Below are 23,983 nucleotides of genomic sequence, written 5' to 3'. Positions count from 1 at the left end.
ATTACATAATTTGATAAAAACGGCAAAAGTCAACATAAAACAACATAAAACAACATTTGTAACACTGCTACTTTAGTACCATTGATTTACATTTACATTTTTAGAATTTCTGTTTTTTTTTATTAACTCCAGTTAGTTTTAGTATTCTTTTTAAATGTCTTTAGTTTAGTTTATTTATTTTAGTACTTCAACTTTAAAACAAAAATAGGAAAAATTATTTTACCGTTAACCTTTATTTTATTTGAATGGTTTTAGTAAGCAATAACCTGATTTTCAACCTATTTCAATATTTTATGTCACATATTTAACCCCTAATTGCATATACATATAGGGACACCATTCACTACCCTCCTCCTTATGATTTTTTTTTAAAGTTAGACATCAACCTTCTTAGCACTCCTCAATCAATCAATTGTAAACAATAAGACAAGAAAAAAAAATACAATTATAAAATATTTTTCTCCATTCATTTTTAGAATTAATTGTATAGGGTCACTAATGACCCCAGGTGTGTAACAGTGTAAGTATATTGTTCCAGCACCACAATAATTTAATCTTTGATGACTGAATAAGTGCAATTCACTCCAAACTCCAAACTTTTCTTCCTCCTTCACTTGGTCCTCCATTAGTGAAACAAGGGGGGAGACGAAAACAACTATCGGCTTTGCATCCCTATCGTTCGCCTAAGCTAACTCATTCACCACTAGCAGAGTGAGCTGGATAATCAAACTTTTCCCAAACCCCATGGGGAGGAGGGCCACAACATCATGGTCACCAACAAAACTTAGCAAACATTGTTCTTGCTCCTGCTTTAAATTCTGTATATTCGACAGTTTTCCAACAACGGACTGAATAGCTTTTCTCACGTCTTTCTGAACTCAATCTGACGCGCTACATCAACGTCACCGTTTTCAGCCACTCCCTCTATTCGCTGATTGGAATTAGAAAATGAATTTGAGCAGCCAGGCTAGGCAATGTCTGCAATGATGAAGTGACGTTTCACTCATAGTTACAGCAGGCAGAAAACAAAAGAAGAAGATACATCAGTAAAGCTTGAATTAGCTCAGCAATTTACTGTAGAGAAAGTACTGAACGCAATCAAACAGTGTCACTGTTTGAAATATTTCTGCATTTACGGGTTAAAAGAGTGAAAAAAAGAGTACATATTAAAAAAAAACTAGCGAGGAAATTGATTTTATCCATCGGAAAGGATAATTAATTAATTAGATGGTGAAAAGTGTCTATTTATGAAAAACAAGAGGGCTGGATGATGTCAGCAGAAAAGAAAACATGTTTCAGAGGTGGAGCGAATAGCACATTTTTTTGAAACAGACATTTTTCTCTTTGGAATCGCAACCGAAAGGAATGAATGAATAAAAAATTTGAGCGTTTCTTAATCTTGTTTTGATTTTCTGCTCGTGTTGGTTCGTTCCACGACAGAAACACCTCAATTCAATTAGATCAAAGCCATTTGTCCCCGCGCATAAAAAGGGCAGACTCAGGTCAGCGCGTCCGTGTGTAAATGCATTAGAACATCTCATTCGGGTCACACCTGGTTGACAGCGTGGAGAAAGATAAGGTCTGAGCGCCCTCGGAGATACTGTTGCCAGGTGAACTGTGGTTACTGTAGCCGTGGCTCCACGCGTCTGATAGTTCGGCTCCTTCTTTAAACTCCTGGCCAGACATGATTCGTTCGATCTCCTCCAGCGAGATCTACAAAGAGAGAAATGGAGAAAATCAGAGATGAATGCACGCCATCGACTCCACAAACAGAACGTCGCTACGGGATAAAAGATGGAGATCGGTCAATACGAAGACATATATTGAGAAATCCTAACGTGCTCATTATTTATATTTATCTCTTTTATACAGATTTTATTTTGTTCTGTTTAAATCCGTCAATAATAGACTAAATCAATAGCGAATGGGGTGTAACTCGTCCCTAAACAAACTCTTGCTTATCTTTTGTCCATCCTGAATGTCATCTTCCGTGGACTGAAAGCGATGGATCTGTCAATTGTATAACAGAATGAGATGGAAACTAATGAATGAAATGAGGGAGAGTCAGCAGCAATGCTAATAAACAAACACTTGATAACAAGGACACCCAAGACACAAACTCTGCACATTCCCATTCTCTATAGATCTATATGATGTGTACCTACTCATACTTAAGGAAAAGAGAGGGAAGGAGAGGGTTTTGTGTGTCACATTTAATCCCTGTGTGTGGCCTTCAGAATCAAAAGCACTTCAGGTTTAATTTGGCAAGAATGCTCCTAGGTTATGTGGAGAAGAATGGACGATCCAATTTATATGTCTGTGTGTGTATATATATATATATATATATATATTAGGGCTGTCAAACGATTAATCGTGATTAATCGCATCCAAAATAAAAGTTTGTGTTTACATAATATATGTGGGGGCACTGAGTATAATTATTTTGTATATCTAAATACACAAACATGCTTGTATATATTTAAGAAATATTTTCATGTATATACTGTATATAGATTTATATATAATTTATATTATATAGAAATATAAATATTTTATACATAAATAATATTTCTTTCTTAAATATACATGCATGTGTGTGTGTGTGTGTATTTATATATATATAAAAAAAATTATACACAGTGCACCCACATATATTTTGTAAACAAATTTTTTTATTTTGGATGCGATTAATTATGATTAATCGTTTGACAGCCCTAATATATATATATATATATATATATATATACAGTATATATATATATATATATATATATATATATATACAGTGTTGGGAGTAACGCATTACAAAAGTAATACATTACAGTAACATATTACTTTTTGCTGTAACGCAGTAGTGTAAGGCATTACTAATCAATTTTCAGTAATATTTTACTCGTTACATGTTCAGTCAGGCTTGTATTACAGTTGTATTACAGTGTATTGTCTGCTTTTACTTCTTAAAGGCAACAGACTGTGTGAAAGTTTTAAAGCAGTCTTTTAGTGCCAGTTCAGAGCGGTCGCGTCTGTAACATTGTTTTTTCCTCATAAATGCGAACACGAAAACTAAAATAAAATGAATATTTTAAGTTCTATGGAGACTGGAGAGCCAACCCTTTCTTATCCGATTTGCGCAGTGTAATTAACAGAATTACAAAAAATATATTTTGCCTCCTATTTTTTTGTCACGCATGAATGTGTGTCTTTTCCCTAATATTAAAAATAAAACATAGACTGATATTTGTCTAATGTCTGGAGTCCTTTAAGGAAGTAGCCTGTATACGTTTCAATACATGAATTTTCTGAGAATTTTTATTTCAAGTTTTGACTGCAAATGTCATGTCCATAATGCTGGACTTCCCCAATTTTAAATAATTTATCCTCAACTAGTTTTGTGGTGTAGGTCTACGTATTTTATAATGTTAACTTCAAATAATACTAATAGCCTAATTTAAAGATAAGGAGGCAGCATTGGATATGGACGGTAAGGAGAATAACGCTGGAGTTGGAAGAGGTGTGTCGCGATTCTGTAGGTTCGTGGATGTGGCGAATCGCGATTTTGGTTTCATATTGCATATCGTTACAGCCCAAAAGTTAAGTTCTACTTAGTTATTTTGGTGAAAGTAACTCAAAAGTAATACATGAGTAATGTAACGCATTACAATTCTGGGACAGTAATATTGTAAGGTAATGAATTACTTTTAAATAACAGTAACAAGTAATACCTAATGTATTAGAGTTTGGAAGTAACTTGCACAACACTGTATATATATATATATATATATATATATATATATATATATATAAACAAACCTTTTTTAAGTCTTATGCTGCATGTATTTGATCAAAAATACAGTAAAAAATGATATTGTGAAATACTATTCCAATTTAAAATAACTGTCTTCTATTTCATCGCTTCCCAACAAGGGGGCCTCAGCGAGCTCTGTGGGGGGTTTGAGCAATGAGCATTAATTGAAATTCCTTAACTTTTTTTCTGTTCAAAATTTACAAAATGTATATAACGAACGAGTTCATCATGAATCCATTTTCCAATCAATGTTTTTGTCTTATCCTGAACCACTATGGTACACCTATAATAAGCGTTTACATTGGGACTATTTTACACTGGTTCAGATCACTGCCGCTGTGGAGTTGCCCAGTACCTGCGTGACTCGTCATAGATTTACACAGAGAGAAGTAGTTCCGGCTACAATGTTCTTCTGAAAGAAGCATTGTTCTGTTAATAAATGCTAAATATGATCAACAGTTGTGCTGATTAATATTTTTGTGGACTTTTCATGATTCTTGAATAGAGAGTTGAATAGAATGAATCGAAAGTTAAAAAGAAAGAAAGAAAGAAAGAAAGAAAGAAAGAGTAAATTTTGCTATATATATATATATATATATATATTAAAATATTTATATGCAAGTACATATTGTAATTTTGACAGCCCTATATATCCAAAAGAGAGGTTTTGTCAGATTTAGCTCACTTCTTGGGACAAATAGCTATAGCCATGTAGAAACGCACACAACTGTACACAACTGTCTTACCTGTACAGGTCCGATCATTTTATTCCTCCCTCCTGGCATCCCATCCTCTCTGATTGCTGAAAGTGAGATAAAAAGATCTGTAAGGAATTGCATACTAGCATTTTACAAATACTATTTCTGCAATATTCAACATACTGTGCATAGATGATTACTTAATAATATTTACCAAAATGTGCAGAGCCCCAAAAAATATTAAATCCCACAAATCAGTGCATTTTTTGCATTTTACAACTTCTGACTCATTACTCGATGGGACTTGCATGACACTTTTGCACAAAACTGAAAAAATTAACCACTTTGATATGCAAGTAATGAATGCATTACACAGTGACCGTATATACTGTGTAGTATGCAGTAAGCAAGTCACTAGTATTGCAGATCACGGGGGGATCAACATTGCACGGGGGAAGTTGGTGGTTAGTACAGCAACACAGACCAACAGCTCCCTCTGATGCACACCACAGGCAAGTACACTCAACAGTGTAGAAATGGTAAATGATTTATATTTATATGTGTGAGAGAGTTTAGCCCCAGGTATCAGAGATGGACAGCATGATCTGGATCTAGAAAATTGTTATCAGCGCCATCTGAGCAACTCATGATTATACATGCAGCGGCGCAACCCAGATCTACAATCTGATTTATGCACGCTTTTTTTCCTTCAGGCATGGCCAATCAAACCCTGATCTATATCACCTAATTTACATAGTGGAAAGATCAGATATTTGCCTCTAATGAAGCAGCATCAAAGAACAGATGAGAGGGACAGAGTTAAGAGGTAAATAAACCTTGAACATTTTGTTTTTGTGTTTATACAAAAGAGGTGTTGCATAAATAGGGTGAAATTGTAATTCTGAGTGGATACGAGTAAAAAAGGAGTGAGGGGAGAAAAATAGCATGGAAAAATAAGAAAATAACAGGGGCAAAGAAAAAGATTAAAGGATGTTTAATAGAAAGGAAGTTTTAAAGATATGAAATATTATATTATTCATAGCATCAAAGAATTCAACTAAAAATTATTCATGGTTATTTTTCCTTTGATTTGGATGATAAAGTACATTTATTTTAGATTCTGTTTTTTATTGTTTTTATTTGAATGAACTATTAATCATTAACTAAAATAAGCAGACAATGAGTAATACATTTGTTACAGTTGTTATTCATGTTTGTTAATAAAAACACAGCTGTTTATTGTTAACAAAGGTCCATTAAACCATATTAACAGATACAACTTTTTAATTTAATAATGTATTAGTAAATGTTGAAAATAACGAAGATAAATAAAAGCTTTATAATTATTATTAATTATTGTTAGTTCATGTTAACTAATGTAGTGAAATGGAATCATATTGTGTTACTTTTTATTTTGATTTTGATAATGAACTTTTTTGTTTTAATGTATATTTTAATAGTAATAACCTGGATTTAAACAAGTTTCTCACTGCATTTCTTAAGCACATGTTGGATTTAATCTGCTGTTTTAAATCATCATCATCTTATGTGTGTGTATGTGTTTGCTCACCCTTGCGGTTCATTCCCATCTGAAGGCATTTCTGCAGTCTGCAATACTGACAGCGGTTACGTTGCTTGCGGGACATCTGGCAGTTCTTGTCCCGGTTGCAGCGGTAGATTCGCTTGTTGCAAATACTGCGTTTGAAGAAGCCCTTACACCCCTCACAGGAAATGATTCCATAGTGCAGTCCAGACGCCCGGTCACCGCAGATCAGACACCAGCGCTCACCCCCGTCCTCTACAAGGAAATTATATGCAAATTAAAGCAAGAGGCCTAATTTTATCATTTTAAATGTCCCCTATATTTTTGATTTGAAGATTTTTAGTATCAGCTTTGTATAAAAACAATAAAAGTGTATGATATGTCCTATTTTTATTTTTTTTTGCTATATTTATCGGGACAAGATGTGTAGGACATCACAAACAATCTACCAAATAATAGCTTAATTCAAATCTAAAAATGTCAAAATAAAATAATAAATACATTAATAGTAAGATAAAATCTAAAAAAAAGTTTATTTAAAATGCATATATATATATATATATATATACATAAATAAACACACACATTTTTAGATTTTTTTTATTTCATTTAATTTGAATAATGTAGTAACAACATGAACTAATGTAATTTATTACTTTAATGTATTTTATTATATATATATATATATATATATATATATATATAATTAAAATGTTAAAACATATTCTTTGTTGTTTTAATATATAACTGAAATAAAATAAATATTTTTTTATTTTATTATAAATCGTTTTTTTTATTAAAAATAATAAATTTGACATGACAAATGTCAAAAATACAGAATTTATTTTTATATATAATTAATTAAGGTGAAATTAATGAAAATTTATATAAATTAATATACTTCATATCAAATAAATGTCTTGGTCTCATTTACATCAGCATTAGCCATTTAAGATAAAAAATAAATAAAAAATAAAAATAAAAATACATAAGTCTAACATATGTCTCTGAGACATCTGATAGTAGGTTAATCTGAGTTTATTGAAATCATTGTAATCTTACAAAAAGTGTATATCTAAATCTCAGAGCAAAGGATTACACAAACACATCGCCCGGCCGGCACATACGCGTATGCCAGGAATCTTCTACAGTCTCACTGTGTGTTTCAAATGACTTACGGCATCATGCGGCGTGACCCAGATTTTACAACAAACCAAAGAGATGGAGAGCCGGCAGGAAGGGGGATGGGAAACATCGAAAGAAAGACAACTGAATGCAACAGTCCATGCAATCTAGATTTATCAGACGATAAATACAGCTGGACTGATACTAAAACAAAATAATATGTAAAATTCCATGCAGAGAACACATTGCAAGGACTATTCAAATGAATCTGTGAAAAACTGATTCACAGAAAAGAATCAGCTAAACAGAAGTGCCGGTGAACTGTAGAGGGAGCAGGTGAGCGTGCGGGTCACGGAGAGGTCTTCTAAAAGCCTGAACGTCGTAAACGCTAAGGAAAGCACTCAACCTAACCCTGAACTCTAGAGCCATTTTACAACCCTCAGGAAGGTTGTGTGTTGTAAGGGCACAGTATTGTTGAGGATTGGGTCAAACACAGGTCAAACTTTATAGCAAACGCGAACTATGGGACACACATTTTTAAAATCGACACATCCACTCACTCTAATGCGCCCAATGTCAAAGTAAAAGATAAAAAAAAAATACCCTCAGGCATAATCTTCATGTAATAAATCCCATCACATTCTTACAGGGACAGAATAAGAAAGAAATCTCAGGTCTGTTCAGACCCTGACAGAGCTTTTTTATGTTATTTTAGCAATTGTGTGCAGTTGGATCTGATTTTGCAGGTCACTGTGATTTCGCCAAGTAGATGTTCCTAGATCAACATATTTGGTTGACCCAGGAAAAACATTTCTGTCTGAAAATTTTGTCCCAACCATATTCATACCCCTAAACTTATCCTAATTAAAAGGGACTAATTAAAGGGATATTCACCTCTGGAAAGATGAATGTGTATTTCAAATGGGTCATTTGCAAAAGAAATGTGAAATACATTTTGAATTTGAAGCTTTCTAGACTGAGAAAAGCCAGAAAAAGTATGTTTGGCTTATGTGATGAAAGACAACAACTCCCAGAATGCACTTGCTGCCAGGCAAGTCATGCCACTCGGCCGCCATCTTGGCAACGCCTCCGGGCAGCTATTTCGGACTTAAAAACTGCATGCCGGGACATAAAAACTGCATGTACAAACACAGAAGTAAAATATAATAAAAATCGCTGAAAAAGTTTGATGACTTTGCCCCAAAACAAGGTTTAAAACGCCGTTTTTCCCACAGGTTATACTTTTACTACGCATGCGCAAGGGTTCTCTCGCTCTCTGTCACGCGCACGCTGCACAGTTTGAAACACAGTATATGCGCACTCTTGCTCGCTTGCGGAGATTTTAACTAATTTGCGGGCATCAGCGAGCCGCTATCAATCTGTGGGAGACACCCGGAACTTCTGGGAGACTTGGGATGCCTGATATTTACACAACTCACATACACTGCATATCTGCCGTCTTTTCAAACAGTAACAAATTGTACGCTGCCGCAAACATCAACTGTGCGCATGCGTCGGCGGAACCAGACGATAGGCTTATGCTGCGTTCAAGTCATCTCAATAGATTGTAATTACGAGTTGAACGCACTTGAACGCCACCACAATGTCGTAAATACCAGTGGGGAGCTCGGGATTTTCTTTAAGCTCCGATCTGTACGAGTTGGGAGCATGTGAGTGAGAAACATGGCGGAATCAATGGATGCAACGTCTGTTGACGGTAATTTTTAATTGAATTTCAATGTTTACTCATCGACATTGTAAGGCTTTTTTATTTATAAAGCAAGCTCTCTACACAAAATATGATATCATTGTAATATAAAAATTATACCTAATATATAATGATAGAGTTTACAATGGTTTCATAAGCTAATAAAAAAAAAAACATAGAAAGAAAAACACGAACTTCCCATGAGGACTTGAACGCAGCAATAAATGTTTCCCGGCTTGACTGTTAAAAGCAGACGATTGGCTGTCCAGTGGGAGGGGCCACCATCTTTGGTGTTACGGGTTTTCCCTATACATTTGAATTAAGGATTGAGGAAGTGGCATGTCTCTATATAAATAGTCTCCTACAAGGCGCCTACCGGTAATGGGGCGCAGTAGTTAAACAACAAGTCTAGGCTAGTAGTAACCCTCAGTGATGAGTCTGCCTGGGATTTCGAGATTAATTCAGTTAGATTGCAACAAAAGGTGTGTATGTAAACAATGAATGGCGACTGCAGAAAGCAAAAGCTAAATCAAGGACATTGACGGCCGGACAAGTTCGGGAAAAAGAGGATGGTAACCCCTACTACTCAGCTTTCTCCACAGAACAAGAGCCTGCTAGCTTAGCTTCCAAAAAAAAAAAAAGATGGCTGACACTATGTGTTCATTTTGTGAGTGAGATCCACCATCTATGGATGGGTTGAGAAAATGCAGGACAGCCCCTACTACTGACTGTAGTTTTTAGCCTAAAAAAATACATAAATCTCTCGTTTCGGGGGGATATGAGGGTGGAAAGCACAGTAATTTGAAAATACTACAGGTTTCCTACAAATACAAAATTAATGCTGAATCCTGAAGTATCCCTTTAAGTATTTGTGATTTAAGTTTTTATTAGCTCAACAAGGAAAAAAAAACAACTTCAGTAACCTGGATTAGCCCAGGTTATCAGTTTTTACCGGGGAATAACATACCGCTGGATGGCACAATTGACCAATCAGTATCAAGCATTCCACAGGGCCGTGTAATAATTATTTATTGTGAACTTTTATCTTTGAAACATTGCAGATCTTTAATATTCACAAACAGCTACAGTATATTATACACTACATTAAAATATAATATCTGAAAAACATAATAAGGGTTCTGCATACTGTTTAGTTTCACATTCCATTTAAAAACATAGTAAGTAGTACACAGTGCATCCTACATACAGTATTCAGTAAGCTAGTACTCTAATCTGAACAAGCCTTTGATTGTGATGATCAGAAGGAACATACATTTCACAGTCAGCGTGTGATGATGATGTTGGCTCATATAGTTCACTTCACAGCACCAGAGGAAACAGCAGGAGCAACAAATCCCTTGATTTCCCTACATCCCCGTGTCATTCTCACTCCATCTCTCTCTATCCCCCGTTCATGCCGTTCTAGATCTGTCAGTGTGTATTACTGCCACCTACATTCAGAAGCAATGGAAATCAGAAGCTTCTGTGTCTTGCCATCTCGGTCCTAGCACTTTAGCTCATTTATATCAATCACACATAGCAAAACAATGAAAATACGAAAGTAATGGCCTTAGAGTAACTTGTTCAAATAAAATGGGCTTCGCCAAAAATATAATGTCTAATTAAATTATATATATATATATATATATATATTTATATATATTATATATATAAATATATATATATATTAAGAAAGTGAAAGTTGTTGGTGATAATACAAAATTAAAGAAATAAAAGGACACTTATTTAATTACACACACACACACACACACACACACACACACACACACACACACACATACATATATATATACACACACACACACACACACACACACACACACTGATAAATACTGATATACAGTAACTTCAAAATAAAGTTTTTACTTTCATTGTTTTAATAATCGTGTCAAGCTTTTGAAAAATACGAACATAATGGCTAACATAAAGCACATGTATACTTGATATTCATTTTAACTGTAATTTGATATTACTGTACATTTAAAGTTCATTTATTTAAAATTGTACTAAATAACTAAGTACTCTTTTTTTAAGTGTGCTTTTTTTTTTTTACAAGAGTAACGCTAAAGATTTACACTAGATTCCTATTGCTGTAAATTTCATTGACTTTACTTATCAGTCCTCTCTGTGATTGAGAGGTAGGAAGGGTTTAAACCAGCAGAAGAATCAGATGTGACCTAATCCAGCATCTAGATCATTGGTCTGTGAACCCCAGTCCTATTTGATGGGGTTTTAGATATGGCTGGTTAGTACACATTGTTAGTTCCTATAGAGCGTTGACCTATTTGTGCGAGAGAATCACCGTAGGCAAATAGGATTGTGAGAAATGCACCCCAAGTGTTCAGAAAGATTAGGGCCACAATGTCAAAGCAACATAGAAAACAAAGCCAAACATACACCCACACACACAAAATGCCAGAAAATGTTTTGTAGGTATTGGACAGGTGTGTGTTTTTGCTCCCAGCGGAAGGCAAAGCGTAACAAACCGCATGATTTAGCTGTACGAAAACTGCCCAGTGGCGAAATGTATTCTACCACATCTCCTCTTTCCTCTTTGATCATTATCTTTCATCAATTATTCCCAAGACCCCCCCCCCCTCCCCCCCAACATCTCTCTTTTTCTGTTTGTCTTTCTCCGTCTACGCAAATGAACTCAGCCTCAGCCAATCAGATTTCTTCAATTCAGAGCATCAGGAATCTCAGCCAACCAGAATCCATCACTCAATGCACATGGCCAAATCCGTAGCAGCACATCATTTGGGTCATATATAGTTCATCTCAAATACGACAAACTCACAATGAGGATGTTAGCACTGTAGTGACTCATCCAGCAGTGAATGTGCATGTTTGCTTACCACAGATGCTTCTTGATGCGAGCATGAGAGATAGAGAAAAAGAAAAGCAGGCATTCCTCCAGATAACATTCAACTCTTCAACACGACAGGAGAGTCAAGGTAACTATGTTGAGGTAAGATTGGCTTACTCTTTCTCATTTGATATTTTTGTAGCTTTCTCCATCACTCTGTAAGTTCAGTTGCTCTTGTGTCTGATTCAGCTGGCTCAGCTTTATGCATTGTGACACTGACCCAGTTCTACTTAGATCCATTTTACATATGCAAATGACTACAATGCTAATTAGAATCAAATTATTATATTAAAAGAAAACAGTATGACACTTTTCTAGCATATGAATGATTATGAAATGTATATTCTAACATAAAAAACAAGATTTCTAATATATATATACAGAATGACTATTTTCAATTTACTATAATCATATTTCCACAGTATTTCAATGAATACTATGGTACATAATCAAAAAAATACCACAATTTCATGGCATGCCATGGTACTGAATTGTTATCATATCGTTATCCTTAATAGGGTTACTCCAAAGAATATTATGGTACAAATAAAAGCAATATCACACCATGCTATTGAATTATTATCATAACAATGAACCATGATTGTTTCTCAAACATAATAAATGGCAGCAACTCCTTCAAAGGACAATAGTATATATATATATATATATATATATATATATATATATATATTAAATAAAACAATATTTTCAATCTCAGCCAAGGTAACAACAATCAGTCTTCTTATGAATTTGAATGAATACCCAACATCACTAAAGACCATCATACAATAGCAGATGATTGCAACCACATAGTTTCTCTCTAAATAATAACATGCATTCTCCCGGAATATAATATAATACTAATTATATGCTAAAGCATCAGCATAAATTACACAATCACTTCAGTGTGTTCTGCCTGTTTGATGCTCTTCATAATACATTAAACATTTTAACCAATTGTTAGCAACTTTTGCATTATTTTACTGTAGAAGACCCCATGTGGTGTAAATCATTAAAAATAAGAGACGTTTTTAATGTTGTTTATATGTCTGTGTGCCGTTTTTAATATATTTTAAGATAAACCATGTGGAAATTCATAAGTCAACATCATTGCAGAGTATTTTCTCCTTAAAACTGCAGTGTATTAAAGACAATGGGTCTCATTCATGAAACACGAGCAGAACGAATTTGTGTGTAAATCATGTGTAAAGTGGTTCTGGCATAAATTTTTGGATTCATTAAAATGTTCGTATTTTCCAAATGTTAGTTGGTACGCAAGAAATCTACACCTGCTCCCAGGTCCCGGCCACGCGTAAATGGTGCGCTTAACATCCGAACGTTTTGCTCGTTAATAAGGCTGCATTTTAATTCACCTTAATCGGGTACATATTTAAAGAGCATTTTGAAAAAAATATTATATAGTAGTTACATACGTTTTTTCTTTTTACTTTTATTACGAGAGCCAGTAATAGCAGATCTGGTGATCGATGGCGGTCCTTCTCCAGTTTGAATACGATTTTTCCAAAGTGAACTAATTCGTTTTTTGTTGTCAAACTTAATGCCGAACCATTTTCTTCTCACTTCTGGGACTGTTCGATTGACAGATGAAACTCCATTAACTGCATCTGTAATATGCTGCCAAGGACCTGATAGGCCTCTATGTACGCTTGAAAATAAAATGTGGCGTTTTGAATGAATTCTGATAATAAAACTTCAATTTCTGCAGCCGAGAAATCTTTCTTTTTCATTCGCATTCACGTTAGTATATGCCTATATATATATAGATGTCAGTTGGATATAATGGGAGCGATTTATGGTAATTGAGAATGAACGTGCACACGCATCCCATTTACAACTGATTGGAATTCATTAACACACACATTTCACTATCAAATCTGACGTTTACGAAGTATTTGTGAATCAGGAGAAGAGTTTTCAGGAAGGTCTCTTTACGCGCAAATCACTCTCATATTTACTCGTATATTTACAATTTTTTTATGAATGAGACCCAATGAATGTATAAAACGTTCCTGTTTCCTGTCGTCACAAACATGCAACCAATCCTGTCAAAGTGGGGGTGGGGCATTTCCACAGTGAGTACAAGTACAATTTTAAAGGGTTAGTTCACCCAAAAATGAAAATTCTGTCAGTATTTACTCACCCTCATGTTGTTCCAACCCCGTAAGACCTTCGTTCATCTTCGGAACACAAATTAAGATATTTAAGATATTAAGATCGCTCCTGCATACAGTCCATAGGCTTCTTGAGGGACTGGCTCTTGCTGTCCTCGAAAAGTCATTAAAGACATCGTTAAAATAGTCCAAGTGACTACAGGGGCTCAATCTTAAGTTTATCAAACGACGAGAACACTTTTGTGCGCAAAAAAACAACAAAAATTACGACTTTATTTCAACTATTCACTTCGTTCTCCATGAGCCTGTAAGTCAGTTAACGTAGTGTGATTGCGTAGAGCTACGTCACACGTAGGCTCACTATTGGCCGACGCTGGTCATGTGTGTGTGATGCGTGTGACGTACAACAACAGAAGCTTACGCTATTAAACTAGTAACCTGACTCGCGCAGAGGGAGAAATAAACGAATAGTTGAAATAAAGTTGTTATTTTTGTTGTTTTTTTGCGCACAAAAGTGTTCTCGTCGTTTGATAAACTTAAGATTGAGCCCCTGTAGTCACTTGGACTATTTTAACGATGTCTTTAATGACTTTTCGAGGACAGCAAGAGCCAGTCCCTCAAGAAGCCTATGGACTGTATGCAGGAGCGATCTTAATATCTTAAATATCTTAATTTGTGTTCCGAAGATGAACGAAGGTCTTACGGGGTTGGAACAACATGAGGGTGAGTAAATACTGACAGAATTTTCATTTTTGGGTGAACTAACCCTTTAAGAATGGACAGGAAAAATCGGGTGCATATTACAATATAGTCGCTGAATTATGCATATTACCATGTTATGACAAATTATGTGCCTTTCTCCACTGACTTTATGTGATGTTCAAAGCATTTCCAAGGAAGCTGAGTTTCAGAAGACAGCTGTCTGACTCTGAGATGGCGACCGGTAACATGGTTTGTGTAACAATACACACACATTATTAGCTGTTTGATAAAGGCTAATCACATAAATTAACGTTTACTACAGTAGAGCGAGTGGATCCGAACTGCTATGGAGACGGGGCTAATTTGCATATTCATAAACCTTCAGGTTTACTAAATGAAGCAAGGGTGTAGAGCTACATTTAAGCTATTTTAAGACATGAAGAATTTATTTTCACATGTAAAATTCTATTAAAAACTATTTTTACATTAAATATGTCATTTTGATTATCAAGTCAATGGAAACAATGAACTGCAGGGGGACTTGAAGAACCTTTACTGACAATTTTTCAGCAAATACAAATCTTGTTAAATCAAAATGGCAAATCTAGATAAGGTTAATCATATCTCATTGGGTTTTGGGTACACACCTGGTGCATTCTGGGAACATTCAACGCTGTCGGTGAGTTTGGATGCATAAGAAACCATCGACCGTTGGCTGTGCCCTGAGATTACCACATACTACACACGCCAACACTCTCTCCTAGCAAACAACCCGGCACTTTCCTCATTATTACGGCTGCGATATACATTCATTGATGTCGTTGGGTTTAACATGCGAGCGACTCACTGACCAATGAGTGCAAACTGCAGGAGGAACACTGAAACAACGTCTGGTAAGGCATTTCAGGCATTCATGACCTTCAGGCCTAAATACCAACCCTTGCAGACAAAATAGTGACCTACAGATGTCAAATTAGCTGAGAAAACAGCAAATACCTCTCAAACCTTCACTTGAACAAGCACAGGATGGTGTAAAATGTAAGGTAAGCAATGATGCACTTTTGCATCACGGCTCTGAATGGAAACAACACTGAACAAAATTGAGCTGAATAACGTCTATCTTCTGTAGAGCTTCTTTACAGCTGAAATTGAACTTGTTTAATAATTTAAAAAAAAAGGATTTGACAATTAATTTTTTACATAAATATTTTAATTTGTATTATTGTGAAGCTGCTTTGAAACGATCTGTATTGTATAAAGAGCTATATAAATAAATGTGTCTTGACTTAGAACACTTAACCATAGCATTTAGTGCTCAAAAAGTTACATAGAATGCCACTAAATTTTATGACTATTGCGTAAAATCATAACATTGTAAATTATTACATTTAATATTAAATTTAGAATACTGTAAAATTAGAAATATTCCAATTAATCACCAAAATACTTTCAGCCAATTGGAGGCCTAATTCCTGCTTGTTTACACGTGTCTCATTGCTGACCTAACTTTGACTTCACAGACACAGGGAGTGAAGGTGATGTCACCAGTGTGTGTGTGTGTGTGTGCTTTTGAAGAGCTCTTCCGATGCTTTACAGCTTAATTGGTTTCTCACATAAATCAGCTGCTTTCTCTAACAATGTTCGACACTGACTTGTGCAGCTTTACAACAGCATGCATGCACGCATCACAGAAAGACTTGCTGGCAATATAAGAAGCCCCTGAACTAATCCTGACCTCTAAAAAGTCCACTTTTACCAGAGCTTTGGAGAACTTGGGAGAAAGAAAGAGCTCTGTGATAGACTCTACTGGTGAAGATGAGAACTGCAGTCGCATTTTACTCTGGATGTTTGTTTGTTTGCTTGATTTTTTATTCCAGAATGCAGAACTACAACTCTCTTAAATGGCTCTATAAAAGCCCCACCCTATGATGTTCATGATTCATGGACTGAAAATGTTTGAGACACAAAGCACAGGAATGAGTGTGCGATATAGCCAGTGGATGGCAGCGTGGAGATCATTCCTCACCTGTGTCATCTTGGAGGGAGTTCTCTTCATAAAAACCTACAGATGAGGGAAAGAGTGAGAGAATATGAGGGGAAGAGAAAACACTGCTTTTAGAATAATGTTAATGAGCTACTTTATTCCTTTTCAACAAATAGGGTCTCTGTATAAGTGTGTTCTTTTACTTCCACATCTATAGAGTGAAACAGCAACTTTGTCAGTAGCGTTGGTTCCGGAAGTTTCTTTCCACATTCACTTCTTCCATAGGGATTTCAAAAAAGTCTAAGCATTTTAAGCCATGAACCAAATCAACCAGCTGAGGTGAATCACAACACCATTCAAACTGAAGCAAAAAAAAAAAAAAAAAATTGAAAATCAGCCAAAAATAAAGCCATAAATGTATGTGAAATAAAGACGGCGTACTAAACTTTAGTGATGGAAAGGACAACAATCCCATAAAGCATTGTGAACAGCATAATCGAATTAAAAACAATGAAAAAATATAAAAGTGCTCATTTAAAATGTAGATATATAAACAATTTATTTTAAGTTTATTGCAATATGATAATCAAATATGTAAGTATTTTGAGAGTGCACTGTAAAAATTTATATGCTTTATCTATTCAAAAAAAAAATTGTGGCAACAGATTACAAGCAATATTATTAAGTAAATTTAACAAATTAGAGTTGAGTAATAATTAATCAGATTAATTCCTTAAAAGTTAACCATTTAAAATGAGTAAAACTTACAGCAACAACAACAACCAAAAAAAACATAAATTGAGGTCACCATTATGGTGATCGGTGTTTGATTTAAAATGGTTTTCTCCTTCAGTGATTCTGCTTGTTAACATCAGGTGTCTTCAATGTTGGCAATATAAAATAAAGATAATATAAAATAATTAATCTTTGACGTCTGTCTGTTATTCAGATTGTTTATTTTTTTGGTGTAAACTTTACTCATTTTAAATGGTTAATTTGATTGTTACTCAAATCTAATTTGTTCAATTTAATTACTAATATTGCTTGTAATCTGTTGCCACAATTCTCTTGATTAGATAAAGCGTATTCATTTTTACAGTGTGTATAGGGAGACACTATTACATCATTCGCAGTGCTTAATGGGGGTGGGCGTGTTTAACAAGACCCTTTGGTGCGTTTTTTGCTTGCTTCGACTCTCTTGATTGGTGGAATTTTTGGACAGCATCATGGGAAATGATGTTTATAGTTTTTAACACAGAATTCTAAATAAGTGAAGTATTCAATTTTAGATGCAGCGAGTGACTATCATAAGAGACAAACACATTACAAGGGTAAATTGACTTTAAAAAAAGTATCTTTAATAAAATGGAGTAAATGACAGAATTTTCATTAAAATATTCCCTTAAATTCCTTCAATATGCTTGCAGGAATTTCTGCCATTATAACCATCTTTTTCATGCTGTAAAGATTGTCCAAATGTTCTGTGATGGACACACTTAAGTTCATCTTACCACACAGAACATCAAGACAACTTTATAACAATGCCTCTTCTCATTCCTAAAACAACACTTTCTCTATCTATCTTTCTCTCATACACACACCCATCTGCCCAGTCCTCTCACTTCTGTCCCTCAGGACACGACCTTCGCGACCTCTTCAGAAACCGCCACGTGTGTGTGTGTATGAGTGTGATCTCTTCGGCTCGCTGGCAGCTGCGGATTTTTGATCTGCCACACGCAGGGCATCTCACACACACTCCAGCAATCCATGGCATATGGTGGACCAGAACACACAGGCTCCTTGAAGATAATCCAATATCTATGATGGCTGTAGGCCGTTGGTATTGAGCTACAGGAGCAAATACTCACCGTCTGCCTTCTAGGCCCCCCCCCCCCCCACCCCACCCCACCCCACCCCACCCCACACACACACACACACACACTTCGTCAAAATATCAAACCATGTGGCTTTCACATGATCCACTAAAGTTTGACAACCAGAAATTACACATTACAATCTATTGGTTTATTGTTAAAATACATTCGTGAGATTTGTTTATATATTTTAAAATAAGAAATCATAAAATATCTATAATATAAGAATTAAACATATTTAGTACTTGATTCAATGAATTAAATTGGATGCAATTAAATTCATACATTTTTGTGTCATTTTAAAATTGACAAATACTTTTTGTGGCTTTGAATATATTTCGAAAATGACATTTTATTGACTATTTTTTTTAAATAAATAAATATTTATATTAATATCAATAATTGTATATTTAATATAAAAAATAAAAAATAGATATGCTGATATCAACACAAATGAATGTGTATTTTATCTAAAACAAGAATTTCATGATAGCAAATGAAAATGTTTTTAAAAAAATAATAACTATATCAATATAAATAAATGTTTATTTTTATTCACATTTTAAATGACAATTGAATATTAATAAATGTTTTGATAAATACATGTATTGATATCAATATAAATAAATGTGTACTCATGCATTTAAGAATTTTATGATAGCAAATGGAAATATCTTAATAAATGATAATACATAATATGAATATTAATATAAAAAAATGTCTTTATTTACAATTTAATGATAGCAACAGACATTTTTTTATTCAATCACTTGAATTACATTGACCGATTATGTCGGAAATTGGATTTCAGGTGAATCAATTAAAAAGGCTGCTAGTTAAGAACTGCATTTTTACATTTTCAAAAAACATTTCTTAGTATGATTTAAAAAAAAATCTTTGACATTTTGTCCTCATAACGTATGGATTTACCAGGACACACACATAGACATGCAGCAATATACACACAGGTATAGAGACACACACACTCACACACAGAGACACACACACCCCACCCCCAGCCTTCAGAAGAAAAGGATGAGGCTGCCCAGATGTCTTCTGTTCCACTTGGCTGATGGAAGCAAAGAGGGATCGGGAGGGGAGGTATACAGATGTAGTAGTGATATGTAACCTGAATATCCATTTATTTTCCATTTTCCAGGGCTTCATCATTCAGATCCAAGGACATGAAATCCCAGTCAACCCCCCGCGCCTCTACTCATCACAATGTGTGTGTGCGCATGGCCATGTGTGGTAATCCACACTCAAAAAATACCTAAGCTGAAATTTAAGGTTCATTTTTGAATTAGGCTACATTCAAAATTTCCACCCATTTGGATAAAGCATTTTTAACATAAACAAACTTTTGAAAATAATGTGTGGCATTTGTCAATAACGCGAAACAGGTAAGATTATAGGGTGTGTTTACACTCTAAAAAATGCTGGGTTATTTTTACCCAATTTTGGGTAAAATATGGACAATCCCAGCCATTGGGTTAAAAATGTAATTTAAAAATGTAACCCATGGCTGGGTTTGTCCATATTTTACCCAAAATTGGGTTAAAACAACCCAGCATTTTTTAGAGTGTACACGACAACGATGTACTAAAAACGAAAAAGGTTTCCAAATGGCGTTTTCCACGTACAGATGAAAACATTGTCAAAACGATCATCAAAAATGACTAAAATGCTGTACTATTCATGCCAGGCAAGTAGTTGCCAGTTTCACTATGTAAAGAAAGAAACACTATAGCCTGTGGCCTACAGCGACATGCACTGACTGGCTGTAGTGGTCATGTTAAAACTGTAGGCTTAAGTATTTTATAATGAGAAAAATAGTATAATAATTGTTTTCTTTCTTACTTTTACCATTTCATTGTTAAGATCTTGTAATTAAATGTTTTCAGCTGTTCATCAATATGTCTCGAATATACTTGTAATACTCATATATTAATAATTAGTGGTTACTATAGCTTATGGGTTGACCTAGTGATTAAAAAAAAAAAAAAACCTTAAAGGGTTTTTCAGCCAAAAACGAAAATTCTTTCATTGATTGATTAACATTTTGAAGTGTAACAGTTGCATATGGCTGTCTTTGATGGGACAGAAAGCTCTCAGATTTCATCAAAACTCACCACACACATCCATGAAGAACCTTAAACAGTCATGGAACCTTTATATTCAACAAAAGGTTCTTTATGGAAAATGGTTCTAGATTTAAAGAAAAAAAAAAGAAGAAAAAACATGGTTCTTATGGCATCGCTGTGCAAGCCCCCTTGAGGAACCTTTATATATTGTATTTTACATGCATTTTAAAAGAGATTAAAAATAAGAAACGATTCAAACTACGAAAAAGAAGAGAAAATATTACGCTGAACACCTTTTTAGGATGTTTATGTTACGTTATCTAATAAAATTCAACCTAAAATGCAGAAAACCGATACAACGTTAAAACGCAATAGTTTTTTTTTTTTTGGTTTGAAAATCGCACATAATATTGAAAAATTAATGAAAACAAAAACTCTCATGGGACAGAATGAAACTACCTGTTCGGTCAAAGTTTCTATGGCAACAAGGGGGTCGAAACAAGAGGTCATGGAATGGCCAGCGCAAAGGGGGGGTTTTATGATCCCTGTGTGGGTGGGTGGACAGGAAGTTTATCTTCTATGTGTTTATGATGCGTGTTTGTGTGTTTGTTTATTTGTGGGGGAAGGGGTCTCAACCTTAAAGACTAAATCGCAAATCACACACAATGCATGCATGCACATAGGGTTTCCATGTTTTGTGGGGACTCTCCATAGACATAAGGATTTTTATACTGTACAAACTGTCTATGCGTTCCCTTTACACTAACCCTAATGCTAAATCTACCCATCACAGAAAACTCTTTGCATTTTTACAGTTTCGAAAAACATCGCTTAGTATGATTTATAAGCAGTTTTACTCATGGGACTATTATTATCATTGAGGGGATTTTGACCCCATAACATAGTGAATAAATACCCACACACACTCACTTCATTTTTACCTAATTGTGCAAAGGAGGAAATCTGAGCTTGTTTTGTTAACAGCTTGATTTATATAAATCACTAAAAATGAATTACTCTTTTACTCTAATGTCGCATTTAAGACACATACATGTTGGCTTCGCCTTCCTCTCTCTTTTTCCGCTCTATAAGGTCAGTGAGAGGAGAAAGGTCACTCAGAAGTGAAAGGTCAAGGCTGTTGACTGTACAGTTGTATTCTGGTATGTGCAGTGACCAATCCAGTGTTGCTATAGCAACGCTGCTCATCTAGACTTAATGTAACTGTTCAAATTAGGAGTTTGCTGAATAAATTTTATGCGGTGTGTGCATATAGGCCAAACAGATGCTGGAAACGCGGCTGTAAAAGCTGGGAAGTCCTGGAAACCTTTGTGTTTGCTAAAAACAAGCTGGTCATCTTAGAGTGTATGTGCGTTTCTTTCTTAGAATAGTGACAGAATTTTAGACTGAAGGCTTTTCTCTCTTTTCTCTCTGTGCTATTATTAGTGTAAGTACTGTGTCCACAATGATAATTCCTAATAGAAAAAGTACACTTTAAATATCCGGATGATCCGAAAAAAACGATGTATGGAATGTTGTACAGCTTTAATTATGTAGTTGGACTTATAAGTATATAAGTGGACTTATAAGTTGCGTATAAGTATATACTGTAAATGCATAGTGTATTGTGATTAATTTGGGATGCAATTACAGAAAATTACACAATTATCCCATTCAGTAGTTTGAAAGGTTTGTGATTTCTAAATAACATAGCATAAATGTTACACAATACAATTAGTGTAGGGGTGGCTTAAAGTCAGCTTAAGGCAATTAATGCTCATAAAAAAGATGTCAAATGATGACTGAAAAAAATTCTAAAAACTAAATGTGTTTTGTGTGGCAATATTTACATTAACTGATTTTAAGTAAGTAAAGAAAATATTATTTAGAATGACTGAAACAACCTGACGGACTGAGACGCGAGAGACGCGAAACAAATATAATCTCTTTACTAAAAATAATTTATAAAACATTTTTTTTTAACCCTTAGCCCATAAGACACATTATTCACAAATATTTTTAACAGAATGAATTGCCTTTTTAATTTTTTTTTTGTTTGTGCCTACAATGGAAACGCCACTGATTAAAAACGTTATACTATAGTTGGTTGTTTGTTGTCATTGACGTGTTTTTGTGGCGCTCGAGGGTGATTCGCTCAAGTTCAAAAGTTCATCTTTTACGATTCCTCGTGGACGTGCATATAAAAAACATTCCTCAGCAGCGCTTTAAAAGACCCCACTGTCCCCAATCCCTCAAACTCGAGCTCTATACGTCCATTCATCACATTTACTCCATATGTTACAAGGGGTAAACCTAAAGATTACGTTAACATTGCTGAAAGTTGCATTGAGAATGCTCTAAAATTCACTCGCTATTTATATTACACCAGTGAGAGATAATTATAGCCAATACTTTGCCTGAATTTTGACCTCATGCATGAGCATTACACATAAGATTCAGAACTGTATTTCAAACACCTTCATTTTCATCTGAGACTCAATAACTGTGCACGGGCACCAGAAACTCACCGCTGCTCAGTAATTTGTCCTGTTTGGAGAAGTGAAATCCGTTGGGTCGGTTCTCCACCTCCATCCTCCTGTAGATGAACTGAGCGAGCGTGTCTCTCCGCGGTCCGCCTGCACTCTCTGAGCTCTGACCTCCGCGAGCCCTCGAAGAACCGCGCGCTCATGTCAAACGCTCGTGACAGCGTGAAAACACCTTGCTCGGGTCACGTGACGACACGCCCCCGTGTCGCCATCTGGGACTTGCAGTTCATCGATAGATAGATAGATAGATAGATAGATAGATAGATAGATAGATAGATAGATAGATAGATAGATAGATAGATAGATAGATAGATAGATAGATAGATAGATAGATAGATAGATAGATAGATAGATAGATAGATAGATAGATAGATAGATAGATAGATAGATAGATAGATAGATAGATAGATAGATAGATAGATAGATAGATAGATAGATAGATAGATAGATAGATAGTTCATTTTATACATATGCTATTTTGCTTTCCTGTTTATAATAACGAACTCTACAGCAATAATATTTTTAGACATTCTGAACACTTATAAAGTTTATAAGGGAAGCGCAGAAGTCAATGGAAGTCGATCCAATGGCGTTTCTGGCTGTTATTCACAGTTTGGCTGTCCTCTGCTGCCGCACAGTGGCCATTTACATCAACACACCTGTAATTGAAGTTTTGAAGACCGTCTGACGTCAAACCAAAAGGACCAGAATAAATGTTTTTTTGAAAGAGTTTGAAATGTACCTTAACACCTTCTCACCCTCAGTAAATAAGAAAGCAATAAAATAACTTTTATTTTTTAATGACTTTAATTTGGTTAGACCTACTCTAAATTGTGTAGGCTATATAATGTCTTGTCCTCTTGACCCTTATTTTATTTATTTATTTATTTATTTACTC

General features: G+C 34.9%; 1 protein-coding gene across 1 annotated transcript in view; it reads right to left on the bottom strand.

Moving 5' to 3' along the window:
• nr6a1b (nuclear receptor subfamily 6, group A, member 1b) overlaps positions 1 to 23,250 on the bottom strand; it is a 28,908-nt gene extending 5,658 nt beyond the window's left edge. The window contains exons 1-5 of the mRNA XM_039689533.2: positions 23,068 to 23,250; positions 16,627 to 16,662; positions 6,074 to 6,301; positions 4,552 to 4,607; positions 1,553 to 1,713 (exon numbers count right to left, since the gene is read on the bottom strand). Coding sequence (XP_039545467.2) covers positions 1,553 to 1,713; positions 4,552 to 4,607; positions 6,074 to 6,301; positions 16,627 to 16,662; positions 23,068 to 23,131 — 545 coding nt within the window. The 5' untranslated portion in view covers positions 23,132 to 23,250. The remainder of the gene's footprint in view (positions 1 to 1,552; positions 1,714 to 4,551; positions 4,608 to 6,073; positions 6,302 to 16,626; positions 16,663 to 23,067) is intronic.
• Positions 23,251 to 23,983: the final 733 nt, after the last annotated feature.

Source organism: Pimephales promelas, chromosome 19 (assembly GCF_988280905.1).
Source record: "Pimephales promelas chromosome 19, fPimPro1.hap1.1, whole genome shotgun sequence".
Taxonomy (NCBI): Eukaryota; Metazoa; Chordata; class Actinopteri; order Cypriniformes; family Leuciscidae; genus Pimephales; species Pimephales promelas.
This window is presented reverse-complemented; position numbering and strand designations above follow the sequence as displayed.